The sequence below is a fragment of the Carassius carassius genome, chromosome 49 (assembly GCF_963082965.1).
Source record: "Carassius carassius chromosome 49, fCarCar2.1, whole genome shotgun sequence".
Classification (NCBI taxonomy): domain Eukaryota; kingdom Metazoa; phylum Chordata; class Actinopteri; order Cypriniformes; family Cyprinidae; genus Carassius; species Carassius carassius.
The window spans coordinates 6,152,467-6,166,458 of record NC_081803.1 but is presented as its reverse complement, the minus strand read 5'-3'; the positions used below and the strand labels follow the sequence as shown (position 1 = coordinate 6,166,458).

General features: G+C 36.2%; 1 protein-coding gene and 1 long non-coding RNA gene across 2 annotated transcripts; both read right to left on the bottom strand.

Moving 5' to 3' along the window:
* Nucleotides 1-3,367: 3,367 nt before the first annotated feature.
* Nucleotides 3,368-4,197, bottom strand: LOC132132182 (uncharacterized). The gene is made up of 2 exons (XR_009429019.1): nt 3,558-4,197; nt 3,368-3,515 (listed from the first exon to the last, which is right to left on the bottom strand). It is a non-coding gene; the product is annotated as an uncharacterized LOC132132182 (long non-coding RNA).
* Nucleotides 4,198-4,810: 613 nt separating this feature from the next.
* LOC132132465 (BCL2/adenovirus E1B 19 kDa protein-interacting protein 3-like) lies at nt 4,811-13,361 on the bottom strand. The gene is made up of 6 exons (XM_059544842.1): nt 13,279-13,361; nt 8,050-8,269; nt 7,122-7,194; nt 6,915-7,012; nt 5,897-6,046; nt 4,811-5,382 (listed from the first exon to the last, which is right to left on the bottom strand). The coding sequence occupies exons 1-6, from the start codon at nt 13,355-13,357 to the stop codon at nt 5,334-5,336; spliced, it is 669 nt and encodes a 222-aa protein (XP_059400825.1). The 5' UTR covers nt 13,358-13,361; the 3' UTR covers nt 4,811-5,333.
* Nucleotides 13,362-13,992: the final 631 nt, after the last annotated feature.

Genomic DNA, 13,992 nt, shown 5'->3' with positions numbered 1-13,992 from the left:
AGAGAAATGTAGGCTATGTTAGGTTAAGTCGTAGAATGGATGTAACTCTTAATTTTTGCTTGTATTTCTTAAAATGTCGTGGCTCCGTTGATAGTTGAAGCGCCACGCCCATGCAGGTTAAAGTTAAGGGCGCTGTCCGTTCAGCACCACGCGCTGGAGCCGCGACGAACCTCACTGTTTTTGACTTTGGTTCTGAGTGGAAGTTCACACGGCCCGGGACGCGTTCTTGTGCTCCGTCTGAGCTATTTTGATGCACACGTGTGGGCGTACAGTATTAGGACGTGTCTGTTAAGTCTCGTTTAAGGGAATCGCGAGAAATTAGAAATTTAATCATTCTACTTTTTCTAAACGATCCCTTCCTTGACCCTTCCACTATTTTAGTAAAACTCAATTTCTAATCATTTAATAACTATAGCTACACGTTGTTATTTAAGAACAATCCTCCAGCAACTACAATAATTTACCATCATAAACCTACAGTTACAGTTCTTGGTTCAGTTCGATTCAGATGACATGATTAATAAATATGTGTGTTTCAGTAAGTGAGTCAGACTGATTCAGCAAATGCTCCAATTGATTCATGGGAGGTTTGAGTGGTTAGAAAGAACCGACTCATAAGAGTCACTTGTTCAGAAATCGGAATACACTGGTCTCGTTGTGTTTTAAATCACTGTAAAGATTCATTAGCTCGGGAATGACATTGCACTGATCGATTTGGTTAACTAAAAAGAAACGGCTGACGTCATTCGTCTCGGAACGATACATTAAAAAGAAGAACCATTAAATAGATGAATTAAAAAGAAAGAATCACGCGTTGGGGAATCGAACATTTTTTTTCCGAGCTGTATTCAAAGTAAAAAAGCCAAGATGCTTTGGGCAATTTTTCTCATATAGCAATTTTTGCTGCATAAGTAATATTGGGTGGTGGAACATTTCGATGGCAGTCACTCACTCATTGGAGACTCGCTATTCTGCTTGCTTCACCAAGGCAGCCTCACAATAATAACTCCAAAAGCTCAGTTTCCATAACAACATGTGCCCTTACCGTCTCAAAAGAGTTCCTGCTTTAGCTACTGTCTTTACAGGCTGTTGGATTGAGGGGGAGAAAGTGAGAAAAACAGTTTGTGCCACAAAAGATCAACAGACCTTTCCAAGCAACTTCTCTAGTTAACAGGAGACATTGTGTGCTTTAGATAACGGTCTTGTTTTGGAGCACAACACACACACACACAAGAATGTATACATTGACTGTACCTCAGAACACCTGCCTTCAGCCAATCACAAGACGGGAAATTCAACCACAGCTCCTCCCACTACAGCCTATGCGGTTGCAATGGGTTACTGGAAGGCATAGACTAATCAAACTGAAATACAAAACTCACAGGATCTCCAGTTTTATAACCTATTATTTTAAGGGGAAAAAATATTTAAAAGAACTGAAATTTACAAACAAAGTCACTACATGTGACAAGCTACATAATTATTTAAAATTACCTTTAACCTCGGATATTGGTGTATACTATCTGTGTGAATATGACACACTTAGATAAAAATGCAGATGCAGTTAATCATGTCAAAACAACATGCATTAAGATTCATGCCGATGTCACTGAATTGAACCCATCCACTGTATTCTGATCTGATTTTCATCTGTGCACAATATGAAAACGCCCTGCAGGTTGCAGCAACTGCTGGCTCATCAATCATTTGATTTCTGCAGTGTTATTTAAAAGCTTTGAGAGACCTACCAGGGGCAAAATGTGTGTGTGTTGGGGGGGTGGGGGGGGGTTAGTTGTAGGCAACTGTATCCATAAACACATACCACAACATTTCGGAAGGCAGATGATGTCGTTTTCCACTCCATGTTGAGTCAGAATGAGGCACACCCTTAATGCCCCATTTGCGCCACTAGAGGGCAGTCGTGTATCGCTTTAGACTAAACTGGGTTACTATTAAGTTAAACCAAATGAACTCACAAAGGCAATTTAGGCGTTTAGTGTCGGTAGAACTGATTATAGCCTCTTATCTCGGGGTGCAGAATTTCACACAAATCAATGGATGAATGTCTGGATGCTCCAGAGCAGCTGCAGAGTGTTTGGTGCTGCTGACTGCAGTCACATCCATACAAACAGCACAAACTACACAGAAGAGACACACCAACCTCACAGAAGACCGAGATAAGCTACTAACCAAGAACATACATTTGACAAATGAAAGAGATAGATTTTTAACTAAGTATGCAACCTGACAAACAAAGAGCAGTTTAATCAGGAGAGAAATAAACATGTGAAGAGTCTTCATGAAATCGGTAATCTTAGACTTTAGCAATACACTATAACAAGGAATAAAATTCATTCATACATTGTAAAATACAGTGGTTTACTTTACTTTGATATATTTAGGTAACTTTTCTTAGTTGTTATACTTACTAGGTTTAAGTAAGTTACAACGTTGTTATTTTAGTTTTCTTTGTGTACAAAAAGTATTCTTATCGCTTCATAATGTTATGGTGGAACCACTGATGGCAGATGGAGTATTCTGATGACGTCTTTCATACTTTCAGGACCTTGATAGTGTAATTTACTTGGCAGTCTAAAGGACAGTCGCAACTCACAAGCCTCTCGGTTTTCATCCAAAATAAATTAAATTGTAATCCGAAGACGAACATAACTTTTACTGGTTTGGAACGACATGGAGGTAAGTGATTAATGACAAAATTTGCATTTTGTGGTGGAGTAACACTTTAACTCTACCGGCATCCGTAGTCCTGGATCATTACTGACGTACACCAGGATATATAGTAAAGATGTTTGGAGAATGTGCTGGGAACGTTCCCTATTGGTTTGAAACGTAAATAGAATGTTCCCATTAGGTTAGGGGAACGTTCCTGGAACCTACCGAGAATGTTCTGGGAACTTTCCCCTGACCTAAAGGGGAACGTTCTATTTATGTTAAGAAAACTTTCCTTGATAACCAACAGGGAATGTTCTGGGAATTCCCAGAATGTTCTGAGAGCCAATAATGGTTAGCTTGAATAAAGCTTAGTTTGGAAGTGACCTCTGATTAATGGTTAACAAATAGATCGATTACTGTAATAATATAGTTTAAAAATTGTAAATTTAGAAGATTTACAAGAGTCCACACCACAACTATAACGGTAATGACACAGAGGAACAATATTGTTGATTGATAAATGATAATACCATTATTAAACCCTAGATCATGATAGAGAGAAATTCCTTTTGGGAAAAAAATATATATATTACAAAAAAAAATACTATGTATGTGTGGTACAATATCATTTATAATGAAACCAAACAAACACAAATAAAATGCATTATTTCAAAACCACAACAACAACAAAAAATGCAGATTGTTCTTTTAATTTTAAAACTTTTTCCAGCAGGGGAGAAAAAAGGGTGTGTCAAATCAATAAAATTACAATTAATCTCATCATTGCATCACATTCAGAAGAATTTCTTTCTAACAGCCAACACAAATAAAAGAACTAAAACCTTTATATCTGCACCTTCTCTTCTAGTTTACTGTACCTTGACTGCCAGACTTAAAAAAAAGCATATAAGGAACTTCCCAAAAGTTATGCTCACCAAGAAGATGCAAAACAACAAATGACAGGAAATGATAACAGGACGCCTTATCAAATATGAAGGAAATGAGGCACAAAGTTCATAAGAGTTAGTTTTGGCAGCTGTGTTCGAGGAGAAGTGGATCCTCAGGTAGACAATGAAGACCAATGAAAACATGTTCACATCCAAAATACACTTAAAAACGAGGCAAAACTCTACTAGACTTCATGATAATTCACTTTTTACAGGGTTTAATACACAAATTCAGCTCCCAACGATGGGCGCTGGGATGTCCAGGAAAAACACAAGTCACCTGTTGTACTGGAGATATAGGTGTTTACTAAATGTGCGTCACTATGACTGTAAGTGTGCCTGGATAGTAGCTACAACAAGAATTAAAATTCTGCCATCATTATTCCACCTTTTGTATATGGAGATATTCTAAAGAAATCCAAGCTGCCCTTTTCCAGTTTATCTCCATGAACTTTCATAGATCAGAAAAAGAGCGGAACAGACACTGTTCAAAGCATCTTCTTTTGTGTTCTACAACTAAAAGATTTCTTTTTTTTTTTTTGGAATAACATGAAGTTGAGGAAATAATGACAGAATATATATACATTTATTTATTTATTTGATGAGTTATTCCTATAAATTAGAGATATAAATTTATCTTGCACAGTTGTCCTCAAACTAACAGCTCTGAAATGACATAAATCAATAAGAGACTGGGAAGTATGGAAATGTTTAACAAAATTCCAGAAAGTCTGACACAGCCATTACTGCATGGCAAAACACTAAAGCTGTGCAAGATCCTTTCAGCGAGATCCTTTCAGCTCTGAATGCGAATTATAAACTGTGTGGCGCTGAAAAGTAGGTAGAAGCCTAGTAAGAAATCACTAGGTCCTGATATGTACGTGAAGAAAACTAACAAAACGACACAACAAACACATAGAAACAAGGACAGATAAAATAATTACTTTTTTCATTCAGAGATCCATCAACCCCATCAGACTGTTTTTATCTATGTTTATGAGATGAAGTATTTTAAAAAAGTTGTGTAAAAGATTTTGAAAAAGTTGGTATAAAATTGCATTTGGTAAAGTCATAAATGTTTATTTATGTTTCTGTCTTTACCAGAAGAGTTTGGGGTCTACGGAGAGCACTATCTTTCTAAAAACACTTCCAAGTCCATCACCCTGGCATTCCGCCCTTGAAGTTAATAAAATAACTAAAATTGGTAGCATTTGTAGTAATAAATAAATTCTTAGCTAGCACTCAGGCATGCTCAAATAACTTCAAAATTCAATATATTTTGGTTGTTCCCATTTTGAGGGTGAAAACTAGGGGGATTCTTCATCACTTGTGAGTGGCCCACAGTTGGGTCAGGTGATTGGACCGAAACGGGATGCTTTTTAGCCCCTGCCTGAATCTAGCTAGTGCAGAGCTAGTGTGCACACATTTGGTTTCAAGCAAAAACTTCCAAAATTAACTCAAAGGGGGCGTTAGAACATTCAGAACTGGAAAAGAGATACAGAAAATTATAAACGAAAAGAAAAAGGGCCTGACATGAGAAGTTGATGCTTCTCAACCTGGAAAGGCTAAATAAAGGAACCACTAAAAAAGGGAAGAAAGGTGGCTGAAAAGACTTAAAGGAGCAGAAAGGGCAGCAGGGGCTTCTTCATAAAAACTGCCACCTTCTCCCTTATCCACCCGTGTCACGCCTGAGGCACTCGATCAGATCTGTGTTCAAATGGAGCTTGCAGAGGCAGTTGTCAGTCTTTTCCCAATGTAGACCCTGTTTTAGAAAATGAAAGTGTCAAACACTTCATATGCAGAAAATCACACTGTTGTTAAACTATATCGTAATCAGGGGTGTATGAATGGTCTCTGTGGTGTAATATGAAAGCTGTTAAGGTGCGGTAACATTTACTGATGTTATGCAAATTTTCTGCAAACAGGAATCCAAGCCATTTTGAAATTGTAAAAGATTTCCCAGAGCAGACTTCACAACGGCTTTGAGTTAGTAGAAACGGCTTGCTTTGAAAATGACTTCTGTGTGAGTGGTGCTTCATACCTTGCTACATTCTTGACAATAAATAAATGGACCCATTTTACCACCCAAAAAAATTTGGCCGCACCTTTAGTGTACAAACAGGTGACCACCAACTAGCTGTTAGGCACGCCCATAAACAGCTCACAGACAGTCTTACCACGAACTAAAAAATATAACTAAACATCTGAAAGCTTCAATCTGCTAGCTTTGTGCAACACCAAGTTGCAAGTGTGTTTGTGTTTTAAGGTGTATCTACCCAAGACCCAGGACCAGGATGTGGGACAGAAGCAGTGAGGGGATGAACACTTTGAGGAACTCAGCAGAGAAGATGCCTCCTTCCTTCATGACTCCTGACTTCCTCATGCTGAGAGTCACTGAACGCCGCGGGTGCCGGAAATGAAACTCCCTGTCAGAAAGATAAACCCACCCATCACCACAACAGCATCTCACTGCCTGCAGACTTTGACTCCAGCCAGAAGAAGAAAAAAAAAAAAAAAAAAAAAAAAAAAAAAAAACTCAGAACACTATAGGTGCATCACAAAACCTAGTGAGCTCACTATCTACATGCATTACTTGTTAGGACACCTCTCCTCTCCCACTTCATTTCCTGTCAACATACTGTCCTATCATGATACAATTTAGTAAAAATTACTAAAAGGCATAATACATACATAATTTGACTCAGCATTTGTGTCTGTGTTTTTGTGCTCATTAGTGTTTTCAAATGTTAGCCTAGCGACATGCTAATGCTGACGGTTAGTGAGATTCATTTGCTGCACACAAGTGACCTTGACAGAGTGTTCATTATTGTTTTGAAGTGTTAGCTAAGCAACATGCTAATGTCTGAATCAACTATTAACACACAGTGCTATTAGCTGCTTGTACGAGAGTGAAAGTTGCAACATATGTAGCGCATATAAAATCACATTTTTGTGGCAAGATGCTGTCTATTTAGACAAACATTAATTAGATCACTAGCTGACTGATGACTGATGCTTGAAAAAGATCTCTGCTTGATCATGGCTTGTGGAAATATCTGTATGCAAAAGGGTTATTATAGTAAAAAAAAACACAAAAAAAAACACTATAACTAGAAAAGAATAAACAAACAACAACAAACCTAGCAAGCTAGTTGTCAAGACATAATTTCTCATTTTCATTTAGTTAACTGGATGTACTAAATCTTAAATAATTGTTTTTTTTTTTTGTTTTTTTTAAGTGCAAAAGTTACAAATACTAATTAACATTGTATGCGAGTCCTCACTGGTGCTTACTTAGGCGGAATATTCTCTGGCCTACTTGACCAGTCTGCCACGCGTTCTGAATCCTTCATTAAGATGTCATCATCTCTGGTTTTCTCCATCACTTCCTCCTGAGTGGACACAGACACACACCCAAACACAACCTCAGACAGGTAATGAAGAGAAGCCAGAGTTCCTTCCATAAATTAGATGATCCACAACATTCTCAAGAGGAAGTACCTGACTGTCCCTCCTCACGTCCACGTCGAAAATGATCTGACCTTCATCCTGAGGACTGTGAGGTCGAGGAGGGCTGTGGGAGTGAGCAGTTATGTTAATCTGCGGTCATCACTTCTCACTGGAGCTTGCGCTATGCTTATGTCATAACAGGAACACCACTCTCTTGTGTGTGAAGGTGCTTACAACAGTTAGCAGAAGCTAGAGATTATGGTTTATAAAGTTTTCAACATGAAAATTTGTGCATACAAAAGAACATCGATTCGCTTCAAAATGTCTTTGTTCCCCCAGAGCCATGTGGGGCACTTTTTTATGATGGATGGACGCAGTTTATTGGACTTCTATTGGACTATTTAATATTACAACACATTCACTGCCATGATAAAGCTTGAAAAAGCCAAAACATTTTTAAATATAACTCCCAAATGTATTTCGTCGGAAAGGAGAAAGTCATATACATACATCTAGGATGGGTTGAGGGAGGGTAAATTGTGAGGTAATTTTAATTTTTAGCTGAATTATCCCTTTAAGAATTGTCATTAAAATGGCTTAAATATCATTCTGTTCCTCACACAATGCTTTTGTTTGACTTCAACAGACGATTTTATGAAAATTTGTTGCTATTTTGTCCTTTTAGGGCAACATAAATGACCAATCACTTTCATTGTATGGAAAAAAGCGGCTTGGACATTATGCTAAACATCTCCTTTTGTGTTTCATAGTACAAAGAAAGTCATACAGGTTTGGAACGACAAAGTTTTCATTTTCTGTGTGAACTATGCTGTGTTTGCACGTGTGATTTGGTATGGATGTTTATAGCCCTGCTCATTATCTATGAGGTCATTGAACTCAAGCTGTGAACTTAGGGTGAGCGCATAATGAGAGAATTTTTATTTTGTGGCATTAATATGACATTAAATATGGTGTCTACCTGTCGCATGAGGAGTTACTGTGGCTGGATTCATGCTGGGCATCTAAAAGGATTTTTTCCATGTCTCCATTGTGGATGGAAGATGATGAGGGAACATGTTCAAGCCCCCCCACAATCCCAACATCCTCAGCTACTACCTGGGCTAGAGGGGGCGGCACTGAGGGGCTGGAGGAAGAGAGAGAGGCGGCATTTCTGTTCATCTCCAGCTCTACCCATGACCCTAAACAAGATCATAAAACAATAAAGCATATACATGAAAGCTTATAACATTTCATTATTTTTACATTTTTAATAAAACGTTTTTAGTTTACCAAATCACACAGAACCTAATATTTTGATTCAAAAAAGGAATTAAGAAATCCTACTTTGCTCAAAGATAAAGCCATTAAGAAATTTCCCCCCATTGTGACATTGTGAAAACAAAAAGTGGCAATATATTATTATCAGTGTATAGTATTTATTGTATGGTGCTCACAATAAAAGACAATGAATAAAAATAATAATATTATGATGTAATGACCAAAGACGCCCACCTGACGCAGGACAAACATCAAAGAGCAAGAACATGTCCTATGGGATGGGCCTATTGTTGTCATTTTTAAATAAAAGTTATTTTTTATTTATTTATTAATCAGAGGTCACAGTGTTTATAGTGCAGATCATTTCAATATTTGCTACTAAAATGATCAAACTCTGAAAAAGTCATGTAGGTGACAAACGATTTCTATTTCAAATAAATGCTTTTCTTTTAAACTTTCTATTCATCAAAGCATTCTGAAAAAGGCATACCACGCTTTCCACAAAAATAATAAGCAAAACAATTGTTTTCAACATTGATAATATTAAGATTTTTTTTATTAAGCATTAACGCTGCCTATCAGAATGATTTCTGAAGGAACATCTGAAACTGAAGACTGGAATAATGATGCTGAAAATCCAACTTTGCATCACAGAAATAAATTACATTTTTAAATATATTCAAATAGAAAAGAGTATATAAAATAGTAATATTTCACACTATTACTGTTTATTACTGTATTTTTTTTAATGTAATACACAAAATAATATACATAAAAAAAATCAACATTGATATAATTTACAAAAGCAAAATGTCAGGTTGTTTATGGATTATAGTAAAGACAATCTGACAGGGGAAATCAAATAAAATCATACATACTGCATGCAAATAAATCTGAATAGTCATTAAAAGCACCCATAATTTTATTTACAAAATATCAGATTTTGGAGTGAAATGTGACTTGGAAATGATTTTGCATCCACTGTATCTACCACTGTATGAACCGAGACAGACGGACGGTGACAGAAATCGTTGGTGGTCTGGCTTAACTTCTATTTACTCTCAGATTTATTAAGCTCACTGATATTACAGGAGTCACACCTGACCTGACCGCCGCGTGCTCTATGTGAGTCTGAGCAGGGACACACTCCCTGAGCGCATGGCCTGATCAACACAAACAAACAGACTCCTTTCATCCATGAGTCAGGGAAGAGCACGGTTAAGATTCCCGTGTTCCCCTTTCACCCACATCTGCTGTGCTGTCTCATCAGAAACATCTGTGTTATTGCACGGTCAGTCCTCTGTTTACCTCCGGGTTAACCAGCGCATGCTGCTGAACAACCATGAACTAAGTATAAATGCTGAATGCCTCGTGAGCCACTTCCAGGAAAAAAAAAAAGAGGAAGACAAAGAAGGTCAACATAACATCCTTGGATTGAGCAAACACAGATCATGTGACATGTCCGTGTGAATTCGGCTGTGCTAGAGATGACTGACCTTTGTCTCAATCCACTGACACGAACAGTGCTGCAAGCTGAACATTCTGGCCAACAGTGGAACATTACTTAAGCTGTCATCGGGAAATATATAGAGATCAAAATTAGATGATAGTATGACAGAGGCTCATTATGAAACATTAAAGCATCACTGCTATAAAGTGATCACTGTGTGGCTCCGTTATAGGAAGATCTGTGGTAGACAAATATTGGCATTTTCAGTCATTTAAAATATGATTATTATTACATATTCAATATAATACTGTATTGTTGTAGAAATAATACATTTTGGGATCTATAAGATTTTTTTTTTTTTTTTTTTAAGGAAGCCTCTTTTTTATGTCATTTATTCCTGTGATGGCAAATCTGATTATTATTAAATTAATATTGTAAATGGGTGTGCTGCTTAAATTGATTTAACTGATATTGTACTTTATATTATATTATATTTACTGTCAACTTTGAACAATTTAAAGTGTCTCTGCTGGTAAAAAGTAAAAATTTACATTTAGATTTTATTTTTCTTTAAGGAAAATTCTGAGAAATAATATGCTCGCGCATATGCAAATTCTTTAAGAAATAATAAAAGTAAAATATATAACACACACACACATATATATATATATATATATATATATATAAATATATATATATATATATATATATATATAGACTAATTGATCAGTAACATGTATTTTTTTTATATATATCTGAACAGAAAAGTAATTATAGTTAATTAACATTATATTTAAAAGCCATAATTTACGTTTAAGTTTTTATTACCACATCACATTTTTTTATTCAGAACAAATACAGAAGAGCTTTTAAGTAAAGCAAGTTAAAAACTAAAAATGCATGTGTTCGTTCTGTTTGTCCATCCATTCTTTTGATTTTCTCGAAGAAATATGACCGGACGTGTTCTTGACTGGTTTTGAGAGATTCATCCTGTTAGATTTTTGGCTGTGGGCAAAGTCTCTTCACGTCCTCCAGGTAGCAGTTATCATGTCTTGTACACCGCCAGACACATCCAAATTGTTAAACAAACACTATAAGCTGAGCCCACATTTGCCCATCTGTTACACTAAAAGAATCTGGCCAACATTAAGATGTCATTTCACTTTCTCTGGGCAATTTCTTCACTAGTGACTGAGAAAACTGTGGCCATCACATCACTGCACTGAGATCTGACCAAGGTCTACCTCATCTGTGGGAAACTAGAGTTTTATGAGATAACTGGACTGTGGAGCTGATGATACATTTTCAACATCTAGTGAATGAAAAACTGGCCACAGAATTCATTGAGGAAATACAATGGCCTTAAACCAGGGTTATGTGCAGTGTGAAAAGCCATTGTGCAGCTATGAATAAGTGTTATTTTAGTATCACGGATTCATATTTTAAACAGTTTAATATAGATAGACCTATATTACATACAAGTATATACTACCGTTTTTGAACAGTACAATTTGTAATGTTTTTAAAGAAGTCTCTTCTGCTCACCAAGCCTGCATTTATGTGATCCAAAGTACAGCAAGAGCAGTAATATTGTGAAATATTTGTACTATTTAAAATCACTGCCTTTGATTGAATACATTTTAAAATGTAATTGATTTCTGTGATCAAGAAGCTGAATTTTCAGCATCATTACTGCAGACTTCAGTGTAAAATGATCCTCAGAAATCATTATTATATAATAATTTGTTCAAGAAACATATTTGTTGTTGTTATTATTATTATTATCATTATATATATATTTTAAAACAGTTGAGTACATCAGGATTTTTTGATGAATAGAAATATCCAAAGATCAGCATTTTTAGATCAGCTTTTGTAATTTTATCCATGCACTATACCAAAAGCTTGGAGTCAGAATTATTATTATATATTTATGTATTTATTTGTAGTATTTTTATTTTATTTATTTTTTAAAGACATTTATAATGTTACAAAAGATTTATATTTAAGAATTTCTATTAAATTCTGTTCTTCTGAAATGTCTATTCATTAAAGAATTCTGAAAAAAGTCAATATAATAATAATAATAATTAAAATAATAATACGTTTTTTTTTTTTAAGCAGCAAATCAGCATATTACAATGATTTCTGAAGGATCATGTGACACTGAAGACTGGAGAAATAAATGATGCTGAACATTTCGGAAATCACAAGAATAAATTACATTTTTAAATATATTCAAATAGAAAGCAGTCATTTTAAATAGTAAAAATATATATGAAGTCTATGGTTGCAACATTTCACTGCTTCTTCTGTCCTCTTGATCGAGTCCCGCGCATCGGTTCTGTTCGGAAACATTTGACGGAAGCGCGGAGCAGACGTGAGCTGATTCGTATATATACTGCCAGTCAAGACTAACCGATTTATGATTTATTGTCGATATATTATCGAATGACAAAATCGGAGATTATGTATTTGGTACATTGAGAAGGATAAAATATAAACAATTTACTAATAATCCAGCCAATCAGCAAGGCTTACTGGATCACTACTAATTACTATTCATGACTCAATCCTTTATCATAGTAGAATTTATGAAGTGTCGTCCTGAATTAGGGGCTGTGAGCTCACTCAGCAGTACATTAATATTAGTTGTTTGACACTGCAGAAAAATTGTGGTCTTAATATTTAGATAATTGAAAATTGTAGGATACATTTAATGACAAATTAACTGATATGGATTTTAAAATGGTATTGTTTTTAGCAAATTCACACATACTGTATGATAACAATGAACTCTTTATTTATGGTCTGGCTAAATGGATAGGCTACTTTTTCGGCTGCAAGTTATTTTTGAGTGCATTTCAAACGGGTTTTCGTCTACTTATCGAATTTAATACTAATTTAGAAGTAAAATCGAAGAGGTCAGAAGCCAATGAAGAAACCAGTTTGTTTGCAACCTCGCAGTTCACACAACCTTATCTGCTACCACATATCATGTTACATCTCAAACAAATATGAACAAAACACTTTTTCTTTGAGCCACTTCTCATAAACACACTGGAGAAACAAATGTAAGCGTTACATATTTATTAAACGAATTAAAATGTGGTTTTTCAAGCATCCACAATCTCCATTTTCGAGTTGCTCTAGTTCTCGCCTTGTTTACATTGGCCAGCCTACTGAAAACGTATAACCACTCTATTGGTTTAGATTAAAGTCAATCACTTTTTAAAACACGCCTCCGCACACAAGCTCAACAGCCATTGGAAAAAAGGCTTGTCAATAAACATGATGCAATTTTATTCCCGCAAACCCCGCCCTCTATATGGCGCAGAAATGTTGCTGCAACTAAAAAAAAAACAACATTAAACGAAATAATTAAACGTATCAAAAACACCAATACAGGCAAGATAAGGCTTCTCGAACAGATCTGATAGATGTCAGAACAATACAGCGAGGTGCTCCGGCTGTACATACCGTTTAATCCAGGCTCCCCGTTATTGTCTGCTGGAGCAGCAGCGTCGGACATCGTGGCTCTGTGTTTGGCGGCTCGCATAAAACTGTGACTGCACGAACACGCTCACGCGTGACGGAGCCCGATCTCTAATCGGACGCTCTGTGAAGGGGGGTGGCTTTTAAAATCGCTAATAACTGCTTTTGTGGCTGGCTGACCTCAGGGGGGTTATGGGAGCACAGTATATACTGCAATTGTTGCTAATTGCACTAGTTTAGTACTTATCTTTTAGTTACTAATAACTATACTTAACTCTTTAAAGAAAAATGCCAGCCACCGCCAGCATTTTTTGTCATTTTCATTTGACAAATTTTGACATAAATATAAATATTCAAGTGAAATGGCTCAGGCTGACCGCACACTAGACGATTTTAAAAACCATGGGAGACCACAGACAAGACAGTTCAACTGATTTTTAGATTTATAATCCTCTGAAAGCACACACTAGATGATTCCACCAGACCACACACTTGATGATTGTACGAATGATTTCACAGTGACAAGTGATCTCACGGACACTAGCGAGATCAAACGTTGACTAGAGAGAGAAAAAAAACTAATAGAGGAAAATCAATGTTGTCAGCTGACTCTCCAGGCATGCGTTCTGCTTCACAGTGAAAAACAAAAGGAATATGGGTGATGTTCTCTGCTTTCATGGCATGTTTGTTTGTGGCTGC